This window comes from Meles meles, chromosome 1, assembly GCF_922984935.1.
Source record: "Meles meles chromosome 1, mMelMel3.1 paternal haplotype, whole genome shotgun sequence".
Classification (NCBI taxonomy): domain Eukaryota; kingdom Metazoa; phylum Chordata; class Mammalia; order Carnivora; family Mustelidae; genus Meles; species Meles meles.
In genome coordinates this window covers 36,976,057-36,991,613 of record NC_060066.1, presented here as the reverse complement: position 1 = coordinate 36,991,613, position 15,557 = coordinate 36,976,057, and the positions used below count along the sequence as shown (strand labels likewise).

General features: G+C 41.8%; 1 protein-coding gene across 2 annotated transcripts in view; it reads right to left on the bottom strand.

Annotated features, from left to right (window-relative positions):
- The window catches only part of SNX31 (sorting nexin 31), a 59,284-nt gene that overhangs the window by 11,560 nt on the left and 32,167 nt on the right, over nt 1–15,557 (bottom strand). The window contains exons 9-10 of one of the 2 annotated variants that reach the window (XM_046020341.1): nt 10,063–10,155; nt 5,468–5,671 (exon numbers count right to left, since the gene is read on the bottom strand). The exons of the other annotated variant lie outside the window; for it this stretch is intronic. Coding sequence (XP_045876297.1) covers nt 5,468–5,671; nt 10,063–10,155 — 297 coding nt within the window. The remainder of the gene's footprint in view (nt 1–5,467; nt 5,672–10,062; nt 10,156–15,557) is intronic. 2 annotated transcript variants of the gene reach the window in all.

Sequence of the window (15,557 nt, the reverse complement as noted above, 5' to 3'; positions counted from 1 at the left end):
ATAGAAATGGAAGCAGCTATTAACTGTTGGGCAAAATACCAAAACGAGTGATACTGTCACTGTCGCCAGGAAGCTGTCAGTCTATGAGGGGCTGTGAAAGTAAGTCACACAGTTTGGTATGATAAATAGTATAAGGGAAGCAAACCCAGGTCTATGGAAGGAGGTAGGATGGACACCTAATCCAGACTCAGAGGGGTCAAGGCAGGCTTTCTGGAGGGAGGCGGTGATATCTGAGCAGCAGAAGTAGAAATTTTCCATGTTTGTTGTTGTGGGGTTTTTTGGAGGGGGAGGTGGGTGCAGGAGCGGTGGGGAGTAGAAGAAATAACAAGCGCAAGTGCACTGAGGCATGAAGGGACCTGGCACACTGGACACGTGGCAAGGGACCGAGTGCGGCGGAGACAGGCTGCAAGGCAGGCAGGGTGGTGAGAGAAGAGGCTTACCTCAGAGAGGCAGTGTGGGGCCAGATCCTGAGGACTCTGGAGGAAGCAGATTTGACTTTTGCTATACAGCATCTATCCCTCTTTCTCCTAGTAATGGCGTCTCCAGTGCCCTTGGGAAAACCTTCTCTCTTTCCCTATGTCCATGTAGGTAGGGCTGTCAGGAAACACTGCCCTCCTGGAGGGCTGGCGGGGCACATGACCCAAGTTCAGGCTAATTGGACAAATGCCTTCTATGCGCCTTCTTTGATTCCAGAGTGGAGAGGTCCAAAGAGCATGTCCTGATAAAGAATTCCTTCTTTCCTAGAAACACTGAGCTCATTTTGTTCTTGACTTTCCTAAGCCTCTGTCTCTGCCTTCCTTTGAGTCACTGGGTTATTCCATGCCTCTCTGATAAATCCCCTTTTTTCACTAGAGCCAGAAGTATTGGTTTCTATTGCTGGCCACCAAAGAGCCCTAGCTGTTCGAGGTTTGATAAGCTAAGTTAAGGAGTCTGAACTTCATTTTGAGGGCAACAGGCATGCATTCACTGATTTTAAAAGCTGGATAATAACACGATTAGATTTATGTATTAGAAGTATTCATCTGACGGCATCAGGGTGAAAATGAACTGAAAAATAGCTGCTTTCAGATACTGAACCACATAGAATCCAGGACTATTAACCCGGGGAGAAGGAAAACAAATGAGGTGAGTCCTACAGCCACCTAGCTTACTGCTTGGAGTTCCCAGGGGGCAGAGGAGGGAAGGGGACCTTCCCAGAGGTCTTGCTGAGTTGAGGAGAAAGGGACCAAAGTTTGAAGAAATTGAGTTTAGAATCTGTGGAGCAGAGGATCACGGACAAGGGCTTTACACAGAGTAAGAGCTCCAGAGAGCTCTTTTCAGATCTTCGGCTGAATAACGATCTTTGCAAGTGTGGGGAGAGCCCTCATACACCGCCGGTGGGTATATAACACGGAGCAGACTGTTTGGAAAATAGTCTAGAAGTTCCTTACAAAGTGAAACATGGAATTACCAACATAGTCCCAGCAATTCCACTCCCAATCATACACTCGAGAGTAATGAAAACCTAAGTCCACACAAAAACTTGTACACAAACGTTCATAGCAGCATGACTCATAACAACCAAAAGAGAGAAACATTACCGAATAAATAAAATTTAGTATATCCATACAACAACATATTCTATGACCACGAAGAAGATAAAGTGTTGGTACATGCTATGATAAGAGTGGACCTTAGAAACATTACACCAAGTAAAGGAAGCCAGTCACAAAGATCATATATGATTCCATTAATCATGAAATGTTCAGAATGGGAGCATCTATAAAGACAAGCAGATTAGTGGCTTCTTAGGGCTGGTAGGTAGCTTACAGGCGTAAGCTAAGGGATATGGGACTTCTTTCTGAGGTGATGAAAGTATTCTAAAATTGATTGTGGTGTTGGATGTAAAACTCTGTGAATGAATTAAATGCCCCTGAATTCACTTTATATAAGTGAATTGTATGGTATGTGAATTGTATCTTGATAAAGCTGTTACAAAGGAAGGGAATGACTGTGTATGTAGTACTGGGGGAGGGATAGACACATGCATCATGGAACAGACTAGAGAATCCAGAAATAAATCCACACAAATGTGCCCAGCTGATATCTGACAAAGGTGCAAAAGCAAGTCAGTTAAAGGATAGGCTTTGCAACAAATGGTCCCGAGCTAGTGGACTTCCACAGGCAAAAAAGGGAATGTCATTCTGAGTTTTGCACCCTAGATGAAAACTAACTCAGAATGAGTCATGGACTTAAATGTATGACCTATAACTGTAAAACCTTTAGGAAAAAACTCTAAGAAAAAAAACTTCAGGATCCAGAGTTTGGCAAAGAGTTCTCCGACTCAACACTAAAAGCACAATCTATAAAAGAAAAAAACTGATGAATTGAAATTCATCGAAATTAACTTTTCCTCTGCATAAGACCTTGTTGAGAGGATGAAAAACTACAGAGTTAAGAGAAAATATTTGCAAACCACATATCCAACCAAAGACTAGTAAATAGAATATATGAAGTGCTCTCAAAACAATAGTGAAAAATGAAAAACAAAAACAAATAAACAACAACAACAAAACCCCAACATGGGGCGCCTGGGTGGCTCAGTGGGTTAAAGCGTCTGCCTTTGGTTCAGGTCATGATCCCAGGGTCCTGGGATCAAGCCCTGCATTGGGCTCTCTGCTTAGCAGGGAGCCTGCTTCCTCCTCTCTCTCTCTCTCTGCCTGCCTCTCTGCCTAATTGTGATCTCTGTCTGTCAAATAAATAAATAAAATCTTAAAAAAAAAACAAACAACCCAACAATCAATTAGAAAATAGGCAAAAGATATGGGAAAAAAAACATTTCGCAAAAGAAGATGTACAGATGGCAAATAGGCACATGAAAAGATGGTAAACATCATTAGCCAGGAGGGAGATGCAAATTAAAATCACAATGAAATACCATTCCACACTTATGCAAATGACTAAACTAAAAAACAGTGACAATACCAAATGCTGTTGAGGCTGCAGAGAAACTCCATCAGTCATGCATCCATCACTGGTGGAAATGGAAATTAGCACAGCCACTCTTGAAAACTGTTTGGCAGTTTCTTAAAAAACTAAGGATGCAACTTTCATACCACCCAGCAATCGTACCCCCTAGCATTTATGCCACAGAAATGGAGATTTGTGTCCCAAAACAGATATATGAATTTCATTCATTATAGCTAAAAACTGGAAACAACCAGGTATCTTTCATTGGCTGATTGGTGAAATAAATCTTATCCATTCCATACCATGGAATACTGCTCAGCAATAAAAAGAACCAAACTACTGATATATACAACAATCTGAATGAATTACTAAAGAATGATGCTGAGTAAAAAAAAAACTACATACGATTCCATTTAGAGACCATTTTTAAGATAATCAATTCCTTGTTTTTTTTTATATTTTTGTCTCCTAAATGCAGTCAGTTCTTATTATTCACTGCATTACTGAACACTGAGCCATTGCTCCAGGGAAAAATGCAGGGTTAGGTTCCTGCAAACCTCTGGTCACAACAGTTTCATCAGCTGATCAGTACATACCCTTGTTTTAAGAGTGCTTCCTTTTTTTTTCTTTTTTAACAGTTTTATTGGGGTGTAATTGATGTAAAAAATAACCTGTGCATATTTAATGTACACAACCTGATGAGTCTGGACATATGCATACATTCATGAAACCATCAACATACTCAAAGTAAGGATATACCCATCACCCAAAGTTTTACGTAGCACTCCCAAAATGACACAATTATAAAAATAACAAACAGATGAGTGGTTCTTGTGGCTAAAGAGAGGTGTGGTAAGAGAAAGCGGGTAAAGTCATAAAAGGCCAACATGAGGGGTTCTTGGGATGATGAAAATGCTAGGACCCTTGCTTGTATCAATGCCAATATTCTGGTGTCGATGTTGTACTATAGTACTGCAAGGTGTAACTAACAATTTGAGAAATGTACACAGGATCTCTGTACCATTTCTTACAACCACATGCTAACTTACAGTTACATCCAAATTCAAAGTTTAAAAAGAATCAACTGTTTATTTATTTTTTTAAAGAACTTTTTTCCATTGCCTTTATTTATTTATTTAAAGATTTTTATTTATTTATTTGACAGACAGAGATCACAAGTAAGCAGAGAGGCAGGCAGAGAGAGAGAAGGAAGCAGGCTCCCTGCTGAGCAGAGAGCCCAATGTGGGTCTTGATCCCAGGACCCTGAGATCATGACCTGAGCTGAAGGCAGAGGCTTAACCCACCAAGCCACCCAGGCACCCCAAAAGAAATTGGTGGAAATGTGGCAATAACTATCACAAAAGGGAAAATAGAAGTACAATGTTGTTATGCGTTTTCCTGATGTGGTATAATAATTAATAATTAATTAATAATTAAAAGTGGAATGTAATAAGTTTAAGTACACAAGAAAGTCTAAAGTAACAATAAATGAAAAGGTCGAGCTAAAAATGGTGTAAATAATGTTTTCCTCATAATCATAAATTATTCAAATAATGAAATAATCAAAAGAAGGCAGGAAAAGAGGGAGAAAGCTGATAAACCTCAAAGATATAGACAAATCCACAATCAGTTCTGAAGGTTTTAACATTCCTCTTCTCTCAGCAACTGACAGAACAAGTAGAAAATATACAAGGATACAGGAGAGCTGAACACTGTCAACTGCTTGACCTAATACTTCTAGAATATTCCATCCAACTGTGGCAGAATACACATCTTTTCAAGTACACATGGAACATTTACCAAGAGAGACCAGATCTGGGGCCATAAAACAACACCAAGTGCCACAAACAGGCCTAGTATTGTCCCAGCTAAAAAATCCCCATAGATTCCGCAGATTTAGCAACTGGGGATTACAGTTGCTCTAACAGAGTTTGTCCTCTCCTCGTTAACCTCAGTTTCCCGTGTAAAGGGGATAATCCCACTTAGCTCACTGAGTTATTGCAAGAATTTAATTAAATAGTAGATGTGGCAGCACTCAGAACAGCATCTGACCCAAAGTTGGCGCTCAGTACATCTGATCATAGGGTTTCCTCTGGGAGGAGATGGCAATGTAGGTATGATTGAAGGGGATCCTTAAGAAGAGCTCTACTGGTCAGCGTCTCATTTGCAAGGGTAGAGATCTTGTCAGTCCTGAGTCTGTGTTAAGAATTGCACAAACAGCAGCCACTGTTTCTCTATGCTCTTGTACTATAGCCAGCCTCCGAGCAGTAGAGAAGCCTGTCACGGCAAAGTGGGAAGGAAGGTGGGTGTCTCTACTGCTGTAGATGGGACACTTGAACCAGATGATAGACGGCTTTGACTGTCAGGTGAGCTTCATGTGGCTTAGATGCTGGTCCACTCAACGTAGTGATGCAAATGGCAGAACCACTCCCTACTGCCAACTTTGTCATCCAAAGACAAGAGGATTTTTAAACCAAAGTAGAGACTTTAAATCACTTTAAAGTGCCAAGATACTTACACGGAAAGTGACCTGCCAGCGTTTCACTCTGTTCATCTGGAAAATGATTTCCTGGGTCTGGTTATCAGGCAGGGTTATGCAGCAGCTGATCTCATTCTTGCCAACAGAGAGGACGACCCCACAGCCTGGCTGTGGGTAGTCACAGGTACATGGATCCAGCCCCAAGTACCCGTAGTGCCGGACCTCTCGGGACAGCTCCAGAAACTGCTCCGGCGGTGAAGGTGGGCCAAAAGAAGCAAAAGACTGCTTGAAAAAGGTGACAACCTTCTGTCACAAGCTACTGCTGTCCTGGTACAACACATGGAATTGAGCCACAGTGAAAGCGCCTTTTTCTTCTGGACGTTACGAAGAAAGACAATGCCCCTTGTGCTCCCTGACAATAAGGCCTGGGGAAGTTCATGGTGTATCCTGCCAAGGTCAAACCATTTCTGCCTCATTCACCATTGTGTCTCTGCTCCTGCTACAGTGCTTGGTACATAGTGGGGATGAAAATATTCGGTGACTGAATGACGAACGGAGAAGAATGGAGGGAATCAAATGAACGAGTAGAGAGGATTCTACCTCAGCAAATTACAACAGCAAAATAAACAAAAAGTGTACATTTAAAATGCTGTTTGGGGGTGCCTGGGGGGGCTCAGTCTGTTAAGCGCCAACTCTTGGTCTCAGGGTCCTGGAATCAAACCCCACATCAGGCTCTCTGATCAGGGCCGTGTGCCTCCCTCTGCTCCTCCCCACTGCTGGCGCGCGCTCTCTCTCAAATAAATAAATAAATACATAAATAAATTTAATAAATACATAAATAAAATGCTGTTAGGGAGCCTGGCTGACTCTGTCAGGAGAGCATGCGACTCTTGATCTCAGGGTCTGAGTTCAATCCCCAACAGGGGATGTTGAGCCTCCTTAAAAAAAAAAAATGCTATTTTTAAAAAAAAACTAAGCTGAGGTCTATGTAGAAAGAAAGTAATTTTTACAGTCAGCTTTATATGATGATGGTGTGAATTGTCAGAAGAAGAGATTTTGCAAATGGCAAAAAATCAGAGAGTGAGCCTACTTTCTAAGTAGAGTTACAGACAGCTCAGTAGTGTTAAGGGAACACCTTTATATAACTTTTAAGGGTTAGCTTTTCCCTCTGCCGTTTGTTTGTTTGTTTTTCAGAGAGAGAGAGAGAATGTGGGGAGGGGCAGAGATAAAGGGAGAGAAAGAATCTTAAGCAGGCTCTCAAGCACCACCAGCATAGAGCCAGATACCGGACTTGATCTCTGAACCAAAATCAAGCGTCAGATGCTTAACCAACTGAGCCACCCAGTTGCCCCCTTTCCCTCTGCTTCTGACTTGGCTTAAGAACAGAGGATGGTTGCAGTTCATGCCTGCGGTCTAGACTCCTGCCCTGACAATATCTATCCGGGACTTTACACTTTTGTAAGAAAGCATTATTATTAACCATTGCTTTTATTTTTTTTTTAAGATTTATTTTACTTATTTGACAGAGAGGGAGAGAGGGAACACAAGAAGGGGGAGTGGGAGAGGGAGAAGCAGGCTTCCCACTGAGCAAGGAGCCCGTGGGGCTCGATCCCAGAACTCTGGGATAACGACCTGAGCGAAGGCAGAGGCTTAATGACTGAGCCACCCAGGCGCCCTCTGTCCACTGCTTTTTAAAAAGCTGATATCAGTTTGTGAACCTCTAGCTGATTCTTCCAGCTTTCCACCACGGTCCTGCCTGATGCTGTGTGGGATGGGTGTGAAGAAAAGGGGGTTCTCACACAATCAGCGAAGACTGAATGTGATCAGAGAGATCCCTCAGTGACAACCTGGCCCTTTCCAGATCCTTTCTCCAATGAAGGCAAGTTCTTTCAAGGACTATATGAAGCACTTTCTGATGAAATGAAACGTGAACAGACATGAGCAGTGAGGGGACAGCTGACTGTCACTACAAGGCTGGAGAGGTGTTCAGGCTCCTGTCCCTTCCAGCCACACATCATCGTCATACCAGCTCACTGTGCTGTGGTCCTTGCCTTCAATTTAAGACATACGTCAAGTTGCCTGGCCCCTCTTTGGGTCAACGGAAAGGGCAGAAACGACAGGTCCTGAGTCACACTATGCATGCAGGGGTGGGGTAGGGGCGGAGTAATGCTGCCACAACATACAGAGCAATTTTAAGCTCTTGCTACAATAGTTTCTTATTTATTATATGATACAGATCTTTATCTCATTGCATGGTTACACTTTAAAAAACCTTTTGTAATCAACTCTTGGCTGAGGTGCTCTGAAGGAGATGAAAGTGTTTAAAAATTAAGCTCCATTTCTCTAGAAAGTTAGTGATGAATCAGTAACTCGTTCAAAATACTTGTGGGCATTTGTCATTCAACAAGTGCGTGTAGTGATGTTACTGACCATATGCAAACTAAAAGAAATCTGCAAGGATTCTTTTTTTTTTTTTTTTTAAGAAAATTAGTTTTTTAAAGAAGCTTACACCCAAAAAAGATAGTTTAACATGCATAACGGCGAAAGACATGTTCATATATTTTCATTTAGATTGAGGGTTGGCAAACTTTTCTGTAAACAGCCATATAGTAAATATTTTCAGTTTCTGGGCATATGGTCTCTACTGCAACTGCCCACCTCAATCATCCTAGCACAAGAAGCTGTCTTAGAGAGTATGTAAATGATGGCCACATGCCAATAAAACTTCATGGGGCGCCTGGGTGGTTCAGTGGGTTAAGCCTCTGCCTTCGGCTTGGGTCATGATCTCAGGGTCCTGGGATCGAGCCCCGCATCGGGCTCTCTGCTCAGTGGAGAGCCTGCTTCTCCCTCTCTCTCTCTGACTGCGTCTCTGCCTACTTGTGATCTCTCTCTCTCTCTGTCAAATTAATTAATTAATTAAAAACAAAAAAACAAAAAACTTCATTTACGAAAACAGTGGTCCATGGGCTGTAGTTAGCCTATCTATGATATAGATCAACACGTTCCTCCTTTAAATTAATCTCACTCATTTTCTTTTTTTTTTTTAAGATTTTATTTATTTGAGAGAGAGAGAGAGAGAAAGAGAGAATTTGAGTGTGAGTGGTGGACGGCCAGAGGGAAAGCAGACCTCCCACTGGGCAGGGAGCCTGATGTGGGACTCTATCCCAGGACCCTGGGATCATGACCTGAGCTGAAGGCAGACACTTAACCCACTGAGCCACCCAGGGGCCCCTAATTTCCCTCAATGTCTCCTCCAGGTTTTCTTGCATAGGAACATAAAGTAAAGCGATAGCTGTTAACGTGCTGAATCTACTAGCAGAAGAACTTTATAAACACTTAAATAATGCGTTATTTAACGCATTATTAAATTTAAGCATTATTAAATTTAAACCTTAAATAATGCATAAACACTTAAATAATGTCAGTATCCTGAGATCCTTCAAGAGAATATCAGTTAATTTGAATCATGGTTCAGTTCTTTTTTTTTTTTTCCATCTATTTCATGCATTCAAAGTACAGTTTTTAAAAGACAACTACTACAAATAGTATGGTAAAATAAAATTTGTTTTGTGTCAAAAATACAAATACAATTTTGGGGGGAGTATAGCACATGGTAAAAGTAATATTCTTACTAAATTCATTAAATTAATAAGTTTAGGGAGCAGAAATGTACCTAGAATCTGTAACTGTATCCAAAGCAGCTGATGTAACCGATTGTATCCAAATATTCTGTCTATCAAAATAAGCACTATAATTGAAATTGAACTCCAAAATTTTCATAACAAAGCTGAGGCAGAATACCAAGGAAAGAAAATATTAAATCATGGCAGTAGATACTTTTATCCCTTTCTTATCCTGCCCATCAGTACAATTCTCAAAATATCTGAGCTTTTGAAGAATTACTTTTTATATAAATTTAGGTATAAATGAGACCTCTAAATTTTGTTTGCATTTTGTTTAAAATCGGTGAGTGAACACTGGCGAAGTCTAAAGGATAAAGAAGACAACATGATGGAACAGAGTCCATTTCTTCTGTTAACTTGTGCCTTGTTCGTCAGGCTTCTATCACTGCTTGGGGACACGGGGGAGTGCGAGTTGGTACAATCTTTATGGAAGCTTTAAAACCATTCTTCTAGAAATATATCCTAAGAAATAATAGAACATGTACTCCAAGACAGAGGATGCTGGCTGCAGTGTTCAGGGACCTTCAGCTAGGAACAGTTCCAGGTGTTGGGAACATACAGTGTATAAATTAGACACAGTCCTGGGCCTTGTGGTGCTCGCTGTCAAAGTGATTTATAGCAGCAAATCTGGAAACCACCAGATTTCCAATAATAAGAAATGGTTAGCTAAATGATAACTATAAAACAGAATACTCTGTGGTTGTTAAAAAAAAAAAAAAGTGCTGAGGGTCTATATTAACTGGGTAAAGGGTTCACCACAATCTAGTGTATCTGTATTTTTCAGAATCTTTAAATAATATAATCAGAAAAAATAATGATGATATTCTCATTTCCTAATCTTAAACCATTTTTTTGTGGCTGATGGGTTTATAAATTAAGAAATAGCTCAATTCTAATATGTTTCTTTAACTCCCCTCCAAGGGATTTCTCTTGGTGCAATATCTGATTTACCTTGGTTTGGTTGTCTTCTTTCTGGAGAGCCTGTAATTTCTGTCTCTGCGCCTGTGTGGGTTTGGCCCATTCTTTTTCAATGTCCTGAACTGCCTTAAAACAACAGAAGTTGTAAGATTAGCAACCTTACTCATTTGCTTGCTTAAGATTAGCAGAAACAAATTAATCTGGCAAAAAACACATTCATGTATGAAAGGCTATAGAAACAGACCCAAGTGGACATGTACAAGGATTTAGCATGTTATAAAGGTTATTTTTTAAATTAGTGGGTATAGGAAGAGATCGTTCAATGGTTTGGGGACAACTGGCCACACCGGAAGAGAAAATAAAGGGTTTGGGGACAACTGGCCACACCGGGAGAGAAAATAAAGTTAGCTCTTTTCTCATGCCACCCAATCAAATAAATCCAGATAAAGCTTTAGATATCAAAAAAATTTTCAGGGGAAAAAAAAGTCTGATTTTGAGGTAAGGAATAATATTTTTAAAATATAAAGGACTATGTAATTACATGAAAATATAAAACTTTGTACATAAAAACCATCAAGAACAAAACTAAGAAATAAATGGCAAACCAGAGAAAACAACTGCATCATATGTGGGGATAAGTTGATATTATTTATGTAAAGCAATAGGAGAAATGTCGACAAGGAATTTGTATCAGCAATCAACAAAAAGGAATTCCAAATTACAAATCTATATATTTTGCCTCTGGACTTGGCAAAGACTAAAAATATATATAATATTCAGGGCTAGCAAGGGTTGAGGGAAACAGGAAGTTCCATATAGAACTGATGGGATTGAAACCGGTATGATTAGCCTGTGCTGCTTTTATTTGTCATGTTTTAAAAGAAGTTTTCCACTGGTCTTCAGTTAGCCTGTCAACCCCTCAGGGGAAAACCTTGAGTCCTTCACCTCAGGGTATCTTGTCCAAGGTCTTACACACAGCAAACACTCAAAAATTCTTTACTATTTGTCAGACACTTATTTACACCCTAGTCTGAGTATAGGTTTACGGGTTCCATTCCTCAGTGTTACTGATGATGCCTTATCTCCAAATGGAGAATGAAAACTGAATAAAGTTTTGATTTAGCTATTTAGATTGAGGAAAAGAAGATGGGTTTAGAGAGAGAAGAAAAATAATATTTGTTAAGAACCTGCTTTAGATAGGTTTTCTTATTGACTTTATCCAAATTATTCTGTGGGATAGGAACATTCCCCCCCATCTTACAGATGGGTAAATTGAGGTCCAGAGAGGTTATGGCTTTTGAGACAACCTGGCAAGAGTTGGATTAAAATCCCAATCTAGCCACTGCACCGAGTCCTCCTGTCCTTGGCCAAGCCACTGAATTCTGAGCATGTGGACAGCTACCTACCCCAAGACCTTCTCCTGGTCACCAACTATTCTCAAAACTAAGCATAGACACCCTGCCAGAATGGAACTGATGTGGGTGTGAAGAACGGAACACCTTTTCCTCTCCTGAATTCCACTTGTGGTAGAGTCCTGTAAGGGGCTGTTAATCACAGGGCAGAGGTATCAGAGAGAAAGCATGACTAAAGAAAGATGTTAAACAGCAATCACAACAGTAAGGACTCACTGAAGATAGGTCATTCAGCATTAAGGGACCTGGGACTCTCAGACACAGAGATCTAAATGCCTACCTCAGCAGGACCAGACTGCTTTTGTTTCACTACCTTTGAAAAGATTTAACCCTGATTATGGGTTCCAGAGTCATCAAATATATGACATACAGGACCTCTCCTAACAAAGAGAGAGTCAAATTTAGACAAATGGCTCTGCTCAGTTCTCTGCCCCCCCCCAAAGACTGGCCAACTGAAGACTTATGTAGAAACTGATTTTTTAATTTTAGGATATTTATTTATTTATTTGACAGAGAGAGAGATCACAAATAAGCAGAGAGGCAGGCAGAGAGAGTAGGGAGAAGCAGACTCACTGCTGAGCAGAGAGCCCCATGTGGGGCTTGATCCCAGGACCCTGAAACCATGACCTGAGCCGAAGGCAGAAGCTTATCCCACTGAGCCACCCAGGCACCCTGTAGATACTGATTTTTAACATCGAGTGAAATCTCCTAAGCTATGGGTTTCACGCACTTCCATCACACATATCCCATATTCCCCGCAGTGAGAAATGGAGAGAAAGGCATCAGCCACTCGGTTCCTGCTGGTGGAGGCATGGCACAGCAAGGCCAGGACTGTGTGGGTAGCCCTGGGTCTGCACAAAGGGCACCAGGCCCTGGGGCTCCAGGGAAGGTAACGGTCAACCCAGGCTTCCTTCCCCGAGCCACAGGCCCTGATATGGGGTTTAGCCTGCCTGGAGGAAGGGACCCCTTGTTCTAATTTGCACAAAATTATCATTCTGGCCAGTGGTGCTGAAAGGCAAACCCAGAATTGACCAAGCCTCAATATTTTTGAGAAAATCCAGACGTTTATAGCTGTATATACAATATTCCATTTTGTTCATGTTCCTCAAATTTTAAAAAAGGAAAAAAAAAAAGAAACACGTGGGAGTCCACTTGGCTCCCAGGATGTCACGAAGCATAGCTGCTTTAGAAAAATCAAAAGCAATTATGATGGCACCATTATTTATCGGAAGAACTCCTAAGAAATTCTGTATTAATTTTTTTTAAAGGATGATTGCTTCTCACACATTCACACATCCTAAGCTCCCAGGACAGTCTCTGCCCTGAGCCTTTCAGAGTCTAGTTAGGCAAATACGTAAGTGGGCAGTATTTTCAAGGCTGAGTGAGAAGGACCATAATGGGTATAAACGAAATACCACAGGAGCAGAGAGGAAGGGAGCTGAGAAGAGTTTCCCCAAAAGAGGCAACAATGACGGCCGTGACCCCCCGGGACCAACTTCTTGGTACCTCTGTGTGGATTCAGCAAACAATGAGAATATTGATGATAATGGCACAGTTATACCATCGGCAACCACCTTTTGAAGACTTTGCCAGGCAAAGATCTACAATTTGGATAATAGCCTATTCAAGCTGAGAGAGAACTTAGAAACTGTTCCTTCAAACTCATCGCTTAACAGGGGGACGTTGTACTTCCGTCAGAAGAATGAAGGTGGCGAGCCCTTGATCATACCGGAGAGACAGCCCACAGCACAGCAAAGGATAGAATGCATCTTTGAGACTGAATTCAGTGTGCTTTCCATGAAGCCATTTCCCCCCCAACTCTAAGCAGAGGAAATACAGAGCACTTCTCTCGGCTTACAACTCCTTGATGAAGACAGATAAAATTCCTCTAATGACGTTGGCAGCCTCTGCTTTTCCCCACAATGTATCCTGGAAACCAAGCCAGAAAGACTGTTTCCCACAGAACAACAGTGGAACTGGGTGATGCTTTCTCCACCAAGGATGTGGTATCAAATAGACCAGACACAACTCATAACGCACAATAATAACAACGTTACAACAGCAGGGAGCCTCGGAAGACATTTAAAATGGTAAATTATGTTCCAACGCACACCATGTGGGTTTAATTACATGGATCAAAGTATGATCAGAAATGAACTCAAAACTGTATTCTAGCCATTAAACTACAGTAGTGAACATTAAATATTCCATAAGTGATATTTCGATTTGCCTTCTTAGAATTTAGAAGAGCTTCATGAAGATGATTTATTAGATTGCCTTGGTCCCTTAAGAGGTCACCTAAGAGAGGCCCTTGGGTGGCTCAGTCTGTTAAGTGTCTCACTCTTGGTTTCGACTCAGGTCATGATCCCAGGGTCCTGGATCGAGCCCCGCATCAGGATCCCTGCTCAATGGAGAGCCTGCTTCTCTCTCTTTCTTTCCTTCTCGCTATCTCTGTATTTCTCCCCCAAATAAATAAATAAAATCTTAAAAAAAAAAAAGGTCACATAAGAAGGAGTGGGCATTAGGGCTGTCACCCCTTATAGACACTCTGGCCTCTGGGCTCCATGTGTCTGCTCGCTCCTACCCCCAGGTGCTCCATCCTGTGATGGCAAAGCCAAGGTCCCTGCATGAGGCTGGTGGTCGAGTGGGGGAAACAGAGATGTCAGTGATGCTTTACTTTGTCAGATCGTAGGCACCATGGATTCTGGTACCATGTTTTTGTGAGACACAAAGTGAAAACACTGCCGGTTAAATGGTGGCGTGCCCTATGACTTTGGCGCCCGGTGCATGGACCCACCATGCCGATCTTCCCCAGCTTCTTTCTTCTGAGGCATTTGGTGATTCTCCTGCCTTCTGCTTCCCTGCTTGGCCTGTGCTAGGCAGTCCTTTCACATACAGCTCCAGAGAGATTATGATTTTGAGACAACCCGGCAAGAGTTGGGTTAAAATCCCAATCTGGCCACTGCACCGAGTCCCAGAAGTTTCCTCTCTCTGGGCACATAAAGCACCTAGTGGTTGGTTTACAAGATAATATGGAAGTGTGGTCATTTCTTCAAAGATGAGCTTCTGCTTTATAAATATAAAAGGGAAATCTGCCACTCTGTCTTTGCCTTTTTGTAAACTGTTTATTTATTTATCCATTTATCCATCATTATTCATTGATTCATTGACTTATTTAGAATGAGAGTGAACGGGGGGGGGGGGGAGGTGGGCAGGGAGGAGGAGAAAGAGAATTTCCAGCAGACTCCCTGTTGAGTGTGGGGCCTGACGTGGGGTCAATCTCATGAGATGAAACCAAAGGTTGGATGCTTAACTGACTGAGCCACCAGGCACCCTGTCTTTGCCTTTCTGTGCAAGTGGTAACTCCCATTCCATGGAGAAACATCGTGTCTGTAGTGACAGGGGGCTGGTGAGGTAACTGGAGACCTATCACAGAGGCAGCATCCACTGACCATCCCTCTGCTTAGCAGAACCTTCACCACCCAGCTTGGGAAAGGAAAGGAGGCCAAACTCCTAATGTACTTTCTGGGGCAGGGGGGAGCGGGCTTAGGGCGTTGGGGTAGGCAGCACCAACAACATAATTTGAAAGGGCCTAATGCAAAATGAAAATATGGGGTCTGTCGTTCCAAAATTAAGGATTTCAAGATGGCGACAGCAGAATCTTAAACAAGTGTGAGGCCCTTCTGAGCACGGGGCCCAGTGCTTCTTCACAGGCTACACATCTCTGAAGTGAGCCATGTGGGTAGGTATGATGCTTGTCGCCTCAGGGAAAAAGAAGAGGATGTTAAAATGAGATTTTGGGGACTACCTGTAGCTTTAGATTATCAGGGACATCATTTCTAGGCTCATGTAAATTGGCCCAGATGATGGAGTGTTGGCTGGAAAACTCAGAGAGATTGTTAAAATCGAGGTAGAACTTTTCTTCTTTCTAAATTCTGCTTCTTTAATTTTTTTTAACTGTGGTAAATATATATATATATAAAATGTATCATTTTAACCATTTTTAAAAAGGTTTACTTGTTTATTTGAGAGAGAGAGAAAGTGTGTGCACGCCTGCATGTGTGGGGGAGGGGCAGAGGGAGAAGCAGGCTCTCTGCTAAGCAGGAAGTCCTATGT